A 13,128-nucleotide genomic window follows, 5' to 3' on the forward strand; every position below is an offset into this window, starting at 1 on the left:
AAACTTTTTTTTTCTAAACTAACCTTAAAACAAAATTTAAATTTTATATACATATTTCAAATCAAAATAATAATTCAAAGTTGATTTATATCAAAAATTGATTCAAAAATATACATATATTCAAAAATAAATTTTTACTAAACTATTTTTCAATAACCATTATAAAAAAATGTTGTCAATATATATAAGAAAAATACAATACAAAGCCCAATTTGAAATATCAACTCAAATTATGGTTTTTATATTTCATATTAAGTTTAAAAAATATAATATATGTAATTATTTATATGATGGTACATATAAAATACTATTAATTATATGATTACTTATATGATGATACGTATAAAATACAATTAATTATATGATGACAATATACGATATATAATAATGACTAGAGATGGGCTTTCGGGTACCCATACCGGTTTGGTTCTGATCGGTTTGCGTTTCTGGTTTTCGGGGTCAAAGATTTCAGCCCTATTAGGATGTTTCTAAATTTTGGTTTGAGTTCGATTCGGATCTTTGCGGGTTTGGTTCGGGTTTGGATAACCCATTTAAATTATTTTTAATCAATTTATGCTCGGGTTTGGTACTATATTTTCGGATCGGTATCGATTCTATTCCTCGGATTTATTTTGTCAAACCCTAATAATTACATGGAAAACAAATATCAACATATTTTTCAAAATATACATCCGCGCACGCGCAGATCAAAGTCTAGTTAATATTAAAACATACTTGGCTTGGCTTGCATTAAAACACACGTTTCATTGATAGAAATTAGAAAATATCAGCATATATTTTCAGGATTGCTCATACCGATTTGATCTTCATTGAGATTTCCTTTTTTCAATTTTAGTCATTTTATCTATATATATATATACTATTAAAAGAGAAGTTATGACTTTTTCATGTGTGATATTTAAAAATGGACCATCTTCTATAATATTTATCAAATTTTACATTATTTTATCATCATTTTTTAATATCTTTATATTTTATTTAAAATACAAATAAAATTGTGTAAGAAAAATCAAAGAAAATCTTTTCAGAATCATTTTAAGTTTTATGTCCGAAAAATAAATTAATTTAAATTTTAACTATCATAAAAGATAATTATAATTTTAAATTAAATTTATTTTGTTTTATGAACGAAAATTAAAATCAGATAAAATAATTTTAATTATATTTAAATGATAATACAAATTTAAATTGATTAATTTTCGGAAATACATTTTATAAAGATCTTAAGAAGATTTTGTTAGAAAGAAATATTCATTTCTATTTCAAATAAAATAAAATAAAAAAATGTATCCAACTTTATTTATTTCAAGCAATTTTTCAAATAAGATTTTTACTACAAAAATATTTTTCATGTACAATATATTATAGTTTCGCTTAAAAAAATATTTGTGTTGTTTTAAACAATATCTCAAAATGTTTTTTTTCTACTACGTAGGTTTGATTTAATTTGACTTCCATATACATTTGGAATTTGGATGTAAAATTAAAAAGTATGTAAATTTTTATTGTTACATAATAATGTTCTCAAACAAAATTTGTAGTAATAACAATATAAGCCATTTAAATATATAGACATTATAGAATTATATAATACATATAAATTATATTAATTTAGTGATTAATTTTGTTATATACACTAAAACTATATTTTGACCCGAGCAATTGCGCAGATGTTTCTTTTCACTTTTCTATACATAAATTATTGTTTTTAAACATTAGTGGTATATATTTTTAACGTTAATCATATACTTAAATGTTTATATAACTATTTCAAATACAATAAGTTTATAATTTACATGTTATAATTAATCAGTTGTTTAAAACCGTATGTATTTTCACTTCTTATTATATATTTATCTTATTGTATTTGTAATTACTTATTAAGCAAATTAATATATTCATGAGAAAACATAATTGAAAATTATTTTACATTTACTTATGCTAAATTCTGACCCGTGTTTCAAAGCTGTATTTCTTTTTACTAATATTTTTTATGCTTATTAATTTTAGATAATATATTATTGTATATACAGAAATCTAAGATATGTTAATTTTTAGACATGTATTATATTGTTTTGTTAATTTTAAATCATTCTATCATCATATTATATTTTTATAATAAATTATTTATATTTATGAAAATAAAATTTATAAATTTATCAATTGAATATACTTTTATCATATTTATTTAAGTATAATAATTGTATTTTAACATGATCATGACTACAAAGTAGATAAAATAGGATATAATTTATTTATTTTTCATTTTATAAACGATAACTTAAAATACATTAAATTATTGTTAAAATATTTTTACATAGATTTATTAGAATTTTTAAAATATGATATATAAATATATATTATTTTTAACATGAAAATAAATTATGATTAAAGTAGTTACAAAGATTTTATATTATAAGCTTTAAAGAAATACATGTTAATTTTTATACATGTATTATATAGTTTGCTAATGTTAACCCATCTTACAAATGTATTAGATTTTATTTTTGAACATAAATATTTTATACTTACGAAAATAAAATATATAAAAATTATAAATTTAATACAATTTTATTATATTTAGCTCAATATAATAATTTTCTTTTAATATGATTGATTATGATTATATAATATATAAAATATTGCAGAATTTTTTATTTTTCATTTTATAAATAATTACTGAATTTATTAATGTATAATAATATTTCAAACTAATTTCAAAATTAGTGAAAATATTTAAATATAATTTCAAAAATGAAGATCTTGTAAAAATATTTTAAAACAGATTTGTTAGAATTTAAAAATAAATATATCTTATATTTAAAATGAAAAAATATCAAAAGATATTATGATTAAAGTATTTTAAAGATTCTATGTATTATTAGTCTTAATAAAATACATTTAATAAGATTTCTAAGTGAAGGTCCAAATTAAAAAAAAATCACAAATGAAAGAAGTCATGACTTCTATTTTAATATATAAAATATTTTAGTATAAAAAAAAAATCCGCACGGACGTGCGGATCAACATATAGTTTATACCTAAAACAGAAACATGCAACATATATATATTTTTTTTTTGACTGAAACATGCAACATATATTAGTTTAACGAAAAAATATCTTCTCTTGAAATGTTATATAGTTCACATATTTCTTCTTTATCTGATTTCCTTTGAATATCCCGTTGTCAATCAATACTTTAGAAATACACATCAGAATAGTTATCTAACAATATGAAGAAGAAAACATCGATACCAATCCATACATATCATTTGTATTGACTGGTATCTTTTTGTTCTGAATTAATTTTAAGATTAATTCAAAATTTCTTACTGAATGAAGAGTAATAGAGTATCTATAATTGGTTATATATATCATCTATAACCAAAGTAAACCGCGCAACAATTTGTACTTACCGGCCTACCCGGTATAAACCAGTCAAGTCAATACAAATGATAATAATGTATAATGAGACTTCACGTGCCCTCCTACGACCCTAAAATAAAACTATATGTCAAAAAAAAAAACTATATGCTGGTTTTGCCAATTGCCTTTTGCTTCTTTTTTTTTTTTAATTGTTCACACACTTTGCTTCTTGCTCTCTTTTGTTCACACACTTTGCTTCGTTCTCTTTTCTTTTTTTGTCGAGCTTCGTTCTTTTATAGTACATTGGTAAGAAAAGCATATGACAAAAAAGAAAGAAAATGGGGTCATTGATTGCTTTGATGTTTCAAGAACGTCGTATTCATAACGATAAGGCGCAGTGACCCTACACTCACATGAAGCTGCAGTGTAGTGCTATTTCCACAAGAATGCGAGGATATTAATATTTTTCAATTAACATTTGGTGAGGAAATTAATATACAAGTAAATATATTACTATAAAGTGAAAAGTATGAAACTACAAAGACTACCCGATCTTCTTTGCTTCCCTTTCCGAATGGCATGCCCGAACTCACATTTTCACAAATAAATCATTATTCAATATTTTCTTTTGTTTCTGTGAGACATATACTGATGTTTAATTCACATGGCTTGTTTTTTTCAAAGGAAATACTAAATAGTCGAGACTCGAGTACTATAATGATGTCTACCATGTTCTATGAAACTCGTCCGAAACATATATAGTTTTATTTCATCAACATACGACTTTTCCTTTTTTATTTTCTTTGATTGGACACAACGAGGATGGTTTGGTCAGTGCCCTTTGTTTTCCTTTTGCATGTACAGTTGTAATAACTTTCGAAACATATAAACCTACAAGCTTTCATTTTCTTTAACAAGTTATAATTTCTTAAACAGCTATATGTTAGTGCATTTATGGGTTCTTAATTTTGTTGAGGTATATAAACCATAAGAGTATGATTAATGGAGAGTTTTTAGAGTGAAATTCTTAGCGGAATATAAGAAACCGTTTATTAACTTTTAACTAAAAAAACTAAAAATATGTTCTTAAATATAACTCCCCATTAATCATGCTCTAAGTGTAGTATAACTGTGGATATGTGGAAGAATTTGTTGAGAAATAAAATTAAACAGTTTAGGCAATGCATGGTTATTTTATTACTTTGTTTGATAATGTTAAAAGCTTTGACTCGTGATTGGTTATATAAATAGGTTAAATAAATATGTTATATATACGATATACACAGTCATTTAAGCTTTAATATCCACGTATATCATCAACTTGATTTATGGATTACGATTATATAGATGTTAAACTGTTAACTAATTAAAAAGTATCTTTGTTTGTTGTTCCATGTGATGATTCTCTGTTCGTTCGCTAACTTGTGTGTTGTTCCTCCAGTAGATGGGAGGGGGTAACAGAAGCAAAGAAACATAAGTGACGGATCCATTGATTTTCTCAAAAATCGTGAAACCTCGGACAAAGGAAGAGAACTTCGTTATTTTTCTAAATCTGTGTAAAAAATGATGAGGTTTGAATTTTTTTTTTCTTACTAGAAGACCATAAAGACTGACACGTTGACTGGCATGTCAAGATTATTACCTTTGACGATTATATTTTAGGGAAGCTTCGCTAGCTCGTTAGCCAAAAGGCCCAAAACTAATGCAATGTTTTTTTTTCCTTTTTTCTGACTAAAAAAAAGCAAATGATGTTTTTTTACTTGAGCTGATGTGGTAGAAAATAAGTTAAACTGTCAATTAGGTATTTAGTTATAAAGTGAGCCTTCATCAACAAAAGAAAAACGGATACAAATCATTCAGCTATTAGCACTAAAAATTCAAATCAAATCTTGTGAACAAAATCAAATTAGATTGAATTCATATATGCATATGCATATAGGGGAATATTCAAATAATTTATAGTGGAAATAGCGTGAGCTTCGCTTATTGTACTTGTTTACCTAACATCTTACCATTATTAACCAAATATGTGAAACCTCCAAAAACAATGATGAATTTTCTGCTCTCCTTTTGACCAATTAAATTTTCAATTTTTTTTTTTTTGTTTAACCAGGTGTTGACCTTGCGGCTCACCACCTAGGCCCGGCGCCAGTCTTTATCTGTACCTTTTTACGGGTCCTGGACACACCTCCTCCGCCACGCGAATCGAACAGCCGACCTCCCCTTCCCAAGGAGATAGTACCACTGGACTACGAGGTCCTTAGTAAATTTTCAAATATTGGTAGAACTTAACCAGCATTAATTTCATACGTAATCAACATCGTTCAGTTTAGGTTATATAAACATTCTAACTAAATATAGTAATATATACTGAGCCACTGCTATTTAATTAAATTATTTGTAACGGCGATTACCTTTATAAATTTAAGAGATCAATGCTTCACCCGAGTATACAACCCATTTTTATGTTTCATGTAAGAAAAAAAAAAAAACACTTCCTGACCGTGAACATGATGACCTATAACATTTGAAGAAAAAAACTGAATTCGTTTGAATTTGAAATAAGCCTGGGCATTTTAACCTGGATCCGAAGACCCAAACCGGAACCGACCCAAAATACTCGACCCGGAACCGGACCGAAAATTTACAAGTACCTTTTGGGTCTAAATTTTTTTACCCGTAAGAACCGGAACCGAAAAGGAACCGACCCGAATAGATCCGGACCCGAAAAGAACCGACCCGAATAGACCCGACCCGATAAGAACCGATTTGTACCCGACTTAAAAACATGTATATCTAAAATTATGATGTTTTTGTGTTCTATTTTATATATATTATTTTATGATTTAGTTAAAATATTTTTTGTTAACAACATTTGTTATTATTTTTTAACATTTTTAAAGTAATATAAAGCTTTAAAATGTAAAATTTAGAGTTTTAAAATGTTTTATTTTAATTATTAATAGTTTCATTTAAGTTGTTTTGTAAAATTTTAGATATATATGACAAATATTCAACTAAAGTTGATGGAATTAGGTATATCATGTCCTTTTCAGATCATAAATACCCGGACCCGATATGGACCCGAAAAATTACGGGTATTTTATGGGTATTTTAATTATAGACCCAAACCGATCCGGACCCGAAAAGAACCGACCTGAACCCGAACCGAAAATTTCTAAGTACCTATTGAGTCTAAATATTTAGGACCCGAAAAGATCTGGACCCGAAAGGAACCGGTCCGAACCCGACCCGAAGACCCGAACGCCCGGGCCTAAATATCAAGCTCTTTGGAAAGCAAAGAATAATATTGAAAATAATTGAACATCTTAGTGGTCCAACTGATACAAGCAGATTTCCATTCTGAGGTATTTAACTAAAATTACGAGAACATAGTTATCGTTTTGCTCCATCAAAATTAACATCATTTTAGTTTATTTATTTCTAATTTCTGTTTCTAAAAAAATTCTCATTTGTTGGTACTACTTACTTAGTACAGTCGAGAAACAATAATTAATGATATTTAATCAAACACCATTTTAACCTAAACGGTTTTACCTATATATATATATATATATATACACACACATATATAACACGTTATCGTGTACGATACATATATTCCTTTGATATACTTCAAAAAGTTACTAGTTCTTGATAAGAGAAGACATCGGAGACAAGAAAAAGGAGAGAGAAAATATGGGAAGAGGGAGAGTGGAGATGAAGAGGATAGAGAACAAAATCAATAGGCAAGTGACCTTCTCAAAAAGAAGAAATGGTTTGTTGAAGAAAGCTTATGAGCTCTCTGTTCTCTGTGATGCTGAAGTTGCTCTCATCGTCTTCTCTAGCCGTGGCAAGCTCTACGAGTTCGGCAGTGTCGGGTATATTTCTGCTCCTTTGCACGATCTTCTCAGCTCTTTATATTTCAATAAAGATAGGTTTCTTATAAAACTAATTGAATGGGCTCTTTTATCACTAGCTATATCGTACGAATACGATTAAAAAAAATATGATCATGGCTTTATCTTGTGGGTATTCTTAAAGGTTGTGTCTTTTATCCTAAGGTAACTAGGGTTCATCGTTATACTTTATCTCTGTACTCTCTCTCTCTCTTAGATCAATTATCATAAGCCAATGTGTCCGTCCGTACGTTTTACTTTGTTGTTTGATTTTTTTTTTTTTTTTGGATCTGGATTCTTTGGTCTTGAAGATGACAAACTCCAAATGGGTTAGGAAGAAAAACTAAATTAGGGTTTCCTTTCGTTGGTCTTTGTCGTAAGAAGAAACTCTAAACATAATTGAGCTAACGATCTCTCGCGTGTAATAATCTTTTTAAATTTAATTTGCAGAGTTGAAAGAACTATTGAACGGTATCATCGTTGCTACAACTGTTCTGTGACCAATAATAGGCCTGAAGAGTCTAAACAGGCATGTATATATACGTACTTTAACTTTGGTTTATACAATAGATGATCTTGATTATATATTTATACAATATATAACGTTCACTTCAAATTCTTTTGCTACTATATGCTTTTCTATATAATTCTGTATTTCTATATGGTGCAGAACTGGTGTCAGGAGGTGGCAAAGCTGAAAGCCAAATACGAATCGCTTGTTCGCACTAATAGGTCTAGTAACAGTTTACTAAAGACTTCGAAGTTATATAGTAATCATGATCTTCTGCTATACATATTATATATATAACAGAATAGTTGACATGTGTTGATATTCATGCTAATTATCAAAGGCATTTGCTTGGAGAAGATATTGGAGAAATGGGCGTGAAGCAACTGCAAGCGTTGGAGCGGCAGCTGGAAGCAGCTCTTACTGCGACTCGACAACGGAAGGTTGTATCATATAGACCGGTCTTGTTTCATTTCCAATCATATGTTCATGAAGACTAAACCAAAATTAATCATGCAACTGATATATATGCAGACACAAGTTATGATGGAAGAAATGGAAGATCTTCGGAAAAAGGTAAGTTACATATAAATGTTACATAGCAAATTGATACATGTATTTTCATATATCAATCAATCTACTTTTGAAATGGTAGGAGCGGCAACTCGGAGACATAAACAAACAACTCAAGATTAAGGTTTTCACTTTAGGTCTCAAAATTATCATTTTTGTAGAAAAATAACTAAATCGTTTATGATTTTAATATGTTTGCCAATAGTTTGAAGCCGGAGGCCATGCTTTCAAATCCTTTCAAGACTTCTGGCCAAACTCGGCAGCATCGATGGCCGGTGATCCTAACAATTCTAAATTTCCGGTTCAGCCTTCTCATCCTGATTCAGTGGATTGCAACACCGAACCCTTTTTACAAATAGGGTACGTAACAATTTTCCATTTTTCTTCGTATTGTGAAAATGGATAGAAGTTATGTATTAATTATAAGACTAGTTTGGTACTTGTATACATTAGGTTCCAACAACATTACTACGTGCAAGGTGAAGGTTCTTCGGTACCAAAGAGTAATGTGGCATGTGAGACTAATTTCGTCCAAGATTGGTTTCTTTGACCCTTTGTTGACTAGATCACGATGCCAGTGTCACTCCGAGTTCAGCTCTTAAGTTGGATTCTTTAATTAGAATTGTTTTTTTTTATAAGAAAAACTTATGTTCTAGAGTTTTATCACTGGTGCGAATTCGTGTGAATGTATTCGCACGTATGGGTTCCCTAAACATTTTAACACGCTTGTTTTTCTAACACTCATTTCATACGAACTGAAATTTAATCACCTGACATTCCAAAACAACGGCTAAGCTGTAACTAATTATGAGAATGTTGGGCCTAATTATTAAGCCTAATGGCTCAAATAATATATGGAAAAATGTGAAAACAAAATGAGCCTATGGGTTCTTATAAAAAACCTTGTTGGATTTAATGAAATGAAGTTAACAACATCCCACATTGGTTGGGAGAGTTGATTTTGAGGAGTTTATATATGTCTTCATGACATAAGAGGTTAAACAGCTCAGAGAAAGAGAGAGCTCCCCACGCGCGCGCCGCCGCCGTCCGGCTCGGCTTGGGCTTGGGCATGGGTGGAGGGCCTTTGGCCCGATAAGAATTATTCTTTTTGGACCAAGTTAACCTCAACGTTTTGCCAGTTATTTCGGGAAAAAACAGCATACAATTTTATTTAAAACGACAAGTAGTTTGTCTAAAAATTAAAAAACGTCATGCATGCTATCCTCTCGAAAATTTAAAACGAGATAAGAGAGAGTCTTGAGGAAGAAGTTTCGGAACTCAAATTCCCTCGATCTCCGCGAGATTCTCGCCCACGTGCAGCAGCTGTTGCGGGAAGTGGGTCTTCTCCGGCTCTTTAAATATCGTCTCTCCTCTTCCTTCATTTCTTAATTTTTTTTTTCCTGATCGAAATCCAACAGCAAAAAATCCCTCTGCGTAAGTCTATATTGCGAGAGTATTTCGTAGAGTTTATAGTTCGATAAGGCGATCACGAGTGAGGCGTGATTCGTCTGCCATGGTTGTATCCTGGGACTCTATATTCGTACAGTCCCGTCTCACTAACGGAGCGAATATTTTGAGTTAAGGAAAGAGATCATATCTCGCCTCCATGTCTATTTGCGAATACAGTTTCTTATCGTCCTCGTTTTCGTTTTTCTATATTCTTCTATTTCCTTAACTTCGCTTTTATTATATCGTTTACATCGGTCCAGTTTCTGGCTTTTACAATCTTAACTCAAAATCGCTTTATGTTTAAAGCTTTAATCGGGTTGATAAACGATTAATAGAAACGGGTTTTGGAACCGTGTTTGCGATTTGCTTTCTAGCATTTCCGCGAAACGTTTTGTTCTTATCTCACAACGATGTTTGCGATTTGCTATACGCTTATCCGCGAAACGTTTCTGCCTAAATGTGTTTGCGATTTGCCTTAGAGAGCACTTCCGCGAAATGTTTCTGGTTTATTTCATTACGCTTTGCGGATTGCTTTCTAGCATTTTCGTAAAACGTTGATACATTCTTCAAACGTTATATACAAGAATTGTTTCAGTAACCGTTTTCTTAAGCGAGTTTGTGAAACATTCTGAGTCTATAAAAATGGTTTCTGCGAACGCTTTTAAGCGAGTTTGCAAAACGTTTTTTCCAGACTTATATCGATATGATTTGGTTCAAATACCAAAAATGAACATCGATTTTAGACTATTATTTTCTTTAAAATAATATGTTATTTTTTGAATGGAGTACTAATCCGTTTTTTCATGTTTTCTCTAAAGAAAAATGACAAACGATAACAACACCCCCATTGACACCACGGATGTCATTCAGACTCCACTCAACGCTGCAGCAACTGATGCAATTGGCGTGACAACCGCTACGACAAACATCACAGCATCTACCGCTGCAGCAATAACAAGTACTATCCTCCCTGCGGGAAATGCTACTGATGAAACCACTCGCCGTAGCCTATTTGGTGCTGGTCTTTATCAGACGGGTTCAGTATCAGCATCTGCAAGTGCTCCGGTGGCAGTTCAAACTCCTCCGGCTGTACCTAGCTTGTTCACTCAAGGACTGATGCCAGACAAGTTTGATGGCAAAGGCTTCAAAACGTGGCAGAAGAAGATGATGTTCTTTCTGACAACGATGAAACTGGACAAGTTCATCCAGGAGGACAAGCCCCTGATTTCGTACAGAATAGATGATGTTCATAGTCTTGCAACTGTTGACATATGGGTGCATTCCGACTTCATCTGCAAAGGTTACATTTTGGGTCGTCTCATTGACCCATTGTACCGTGTCTACTGTGAGATCCCCACGGCGAAAGAGCTATGGAGATCACTGGACAAGAAGTACAGAGGTGAGGACGCTGGCTGCCAGAAGTATGTCGTCTCAAAGTTCCACGACTTCAAAATGGTGGATTCAAAACCCATCATGGATCAGGTGGAAGCGCTTCAGCTCATTTGCCATGAAATCGCTGCTAAAGGAATGTCCATCTGCGAGACATTCACAACTCTCAGCTTCATTGAAAATCTTCCTCCAAGCTATGCGGATTTCAAGAACTACTTGAAACACAAGAAGAAGAAGATGGGGCTCGAGGAGCTCATCATGAGGCTTCAGATGGAATCCAGAAACCGAATTGCTGACAAGGTCACTGCTAAGGAGCACAGTGTCAACATGGCTGAGCACAAAGGCAAAGGAAAGGCACACGCCCATTCTCCTGCCAAGCCTTCCAAAACTGCTGCAGCCCTGAAGGCTTCGGGAAAAAACTTCAAGAACAAAGGCATTGAAATCAATGCGAATGCGAATGTGGAGAAGTTCAGGGGGAAATGTCACTACTGCCACAAAGTGGGGCACAAGACTGTTGAGTGTCGTAAAAAGATCAAAAATGTGAAGTATGCGTACAGGCTAAGCTCACGAAAATGCCATCACCTCGTGTTGAAAGAACTAATAAACCTCTAGATTTAATTCAAACAGATTTATGTGATTTAAAATACTTACAAACTAGAGGTGGTAAAAAGTACTTTGTGACCTTCATAGATGACTGCACAAAATATTTTTATGTATATTTACTACATAGCAAAGACGAAACCTTAGAAAAATTTAAAGGATTTAAACTCGAGGTCGAAAATCAGCTTAAAACAACTATTAAAGTAGTTAGAAGCGACAGAGGAGACGAGTATGATGGTCCATTCAATGCATTCTGTAAAGAACATGGAATAATCCATCAAACTACAGCTCCTTACTCACCAGAATCTAATGGAGTTGCTGAACGCAAAAATGAAACTCTAAAAGAGATGATGAATGCAATGTTGCAGGAATCTGGGTTACCCCAGAACATGTGGGGGGGGGGGGGGGGGAGCATTGCTTACCACTAATTATATCCTCAACAAAATTCCACACAAAGTAACTGGCAAAACTCCATATGAATTATGGAAAGTTAATTTACCTTCGTATAAATACCTCAAAGTGTGGGGGTGCCTGGCAAAAGTTGCAGTACCGCCACCAAAGAAGGTCACTATTGGACCTAAAAAAGTGGATTGCATCTTCATCGGATATGCACATAACAGTAATGCTTATCGATTTCTGGTACATAAATCTGAAATATCAGACATTCATGAAAATACATTCTTGGAATCAAGAAATGCATCTTTCTTTGAAAATATTTTTCCATATAAGGAAAAACAAGGTTCAAAACGAACTCGAGAAGAAAGAGACAATGACAAAAACTCAGAAACTGAGACAAACGTCGAGATTTTTATAAATGATATTTCAGAAAATGAAGAAAAAGATGAACCTCGAAGGAGCAAAAGAGCTCGAAAAGAAAAATCTTTTGGAGAAGATTTCCTAATGGCATTTTTAGTAGAAAAAGTTCCAAAAACTTTGGCAGAAGCCATGACTTCACCAGAAGCTCCATTCTGGAACGAAGCGGTCAGGAGTGAATTTGATTCGATCATGCAAAATTATACTTATTACATAACGGATTTACCACCTGGCTGCAAAGCATTAGGGAATAAATGGATAATGACACGAAAACCTGGTGGAAAATACAAGTCTAGGCTTGTAGTTCAAGGATTCCGACAAAAGGAAGGCCTTGACTATGTTGATACATATTCTCCAGTGACGAGAATAACATCAATAAGACTGATGATAGCAATCGCAGCCTTAAGAGACCTAGAAATCCATCAAATAGATGTAAAAACTGATTTTCTAAATGGTGATTTAGAAGAGGAAATTTACATGAAACAACCTGAAGGTTTTGTCATTCCCGG

At 31.9% G+C, this 13,128-nt stretch overlaps 1 protein-coding gene across 1 annotated transcript; it reads left to right on the forward strand.

Moving 5' to 3' along the window:
* The first annotated feature begins 7,000 nt into the window (after positions 1-7,000).
* LOC106395380 (agamous-like MADS-box protein AGL6) lies at positions 7,001-9,137 on the forward strand. Its single transcript, XM_013835852.3, has 8 exons — positions 7,001-7,269; positions 7,738-7,816; positions 7,958-8,019; positions 8,139-8,238; positions 8,330-8,371; positions 8,451-8,492; positions 8,574-8,728; positions 8,822-9,137. Exons 1-8 carry the CDS (start codon positions 7,088-7,090, stop codon positions 8,916-8,918), a joined length of 759 nt encoding a protein of 252 aa, XP_013691306.1. The 5' UTR covers positions 7,001-7,087; the 3' UTR covers positions 8,919-9,137.
* Positions 9,138-13,128: the final 3,991 nt, after the last annotated feature.

Source organism: Brassica napus, chromosome C4, assembly GCF_020379485.1.
Source record: "Brassica napus cultivar Da-Ae chromosome C4, Da-Ae, whole genome shotgun sequence".
In the NCBI taxonomy this organism is placed as follows: Eukaryota; Viridiplantae; Streptophyta; class Magnoliopsida; order Brassicales; family Brassicaceae; genus Brassica; species Brassica napus.

What these genes read in the sequence shown, in the direction of transcription:
- LOC106395380 (XM_013835852.3), top strand. Translation starts at nt 7,088, where the DNA reads ATGGGAAGAGGGAGAGTGGAGATGAAGAGGATAGAGAACAAAATCAAT. An exon ending in TACGAGTTCGGCAGTGTCGG is followed by an intron (nt 7,270 to 7,737) that starts GTATATTTCTGC and finishes TTTAATTTGCAG; the next exon opens with AGTTGAAAGAACTATTGAAC. An exon ending in TCGCTTGTTCGCACTAATAG is followed by an intron (nt 8,020 to 8,138) that starts GTCTAGTAACAG and finishes TAATTATCAAAG; the next exon opens with GCATTTGCTTGGAGAAGATA.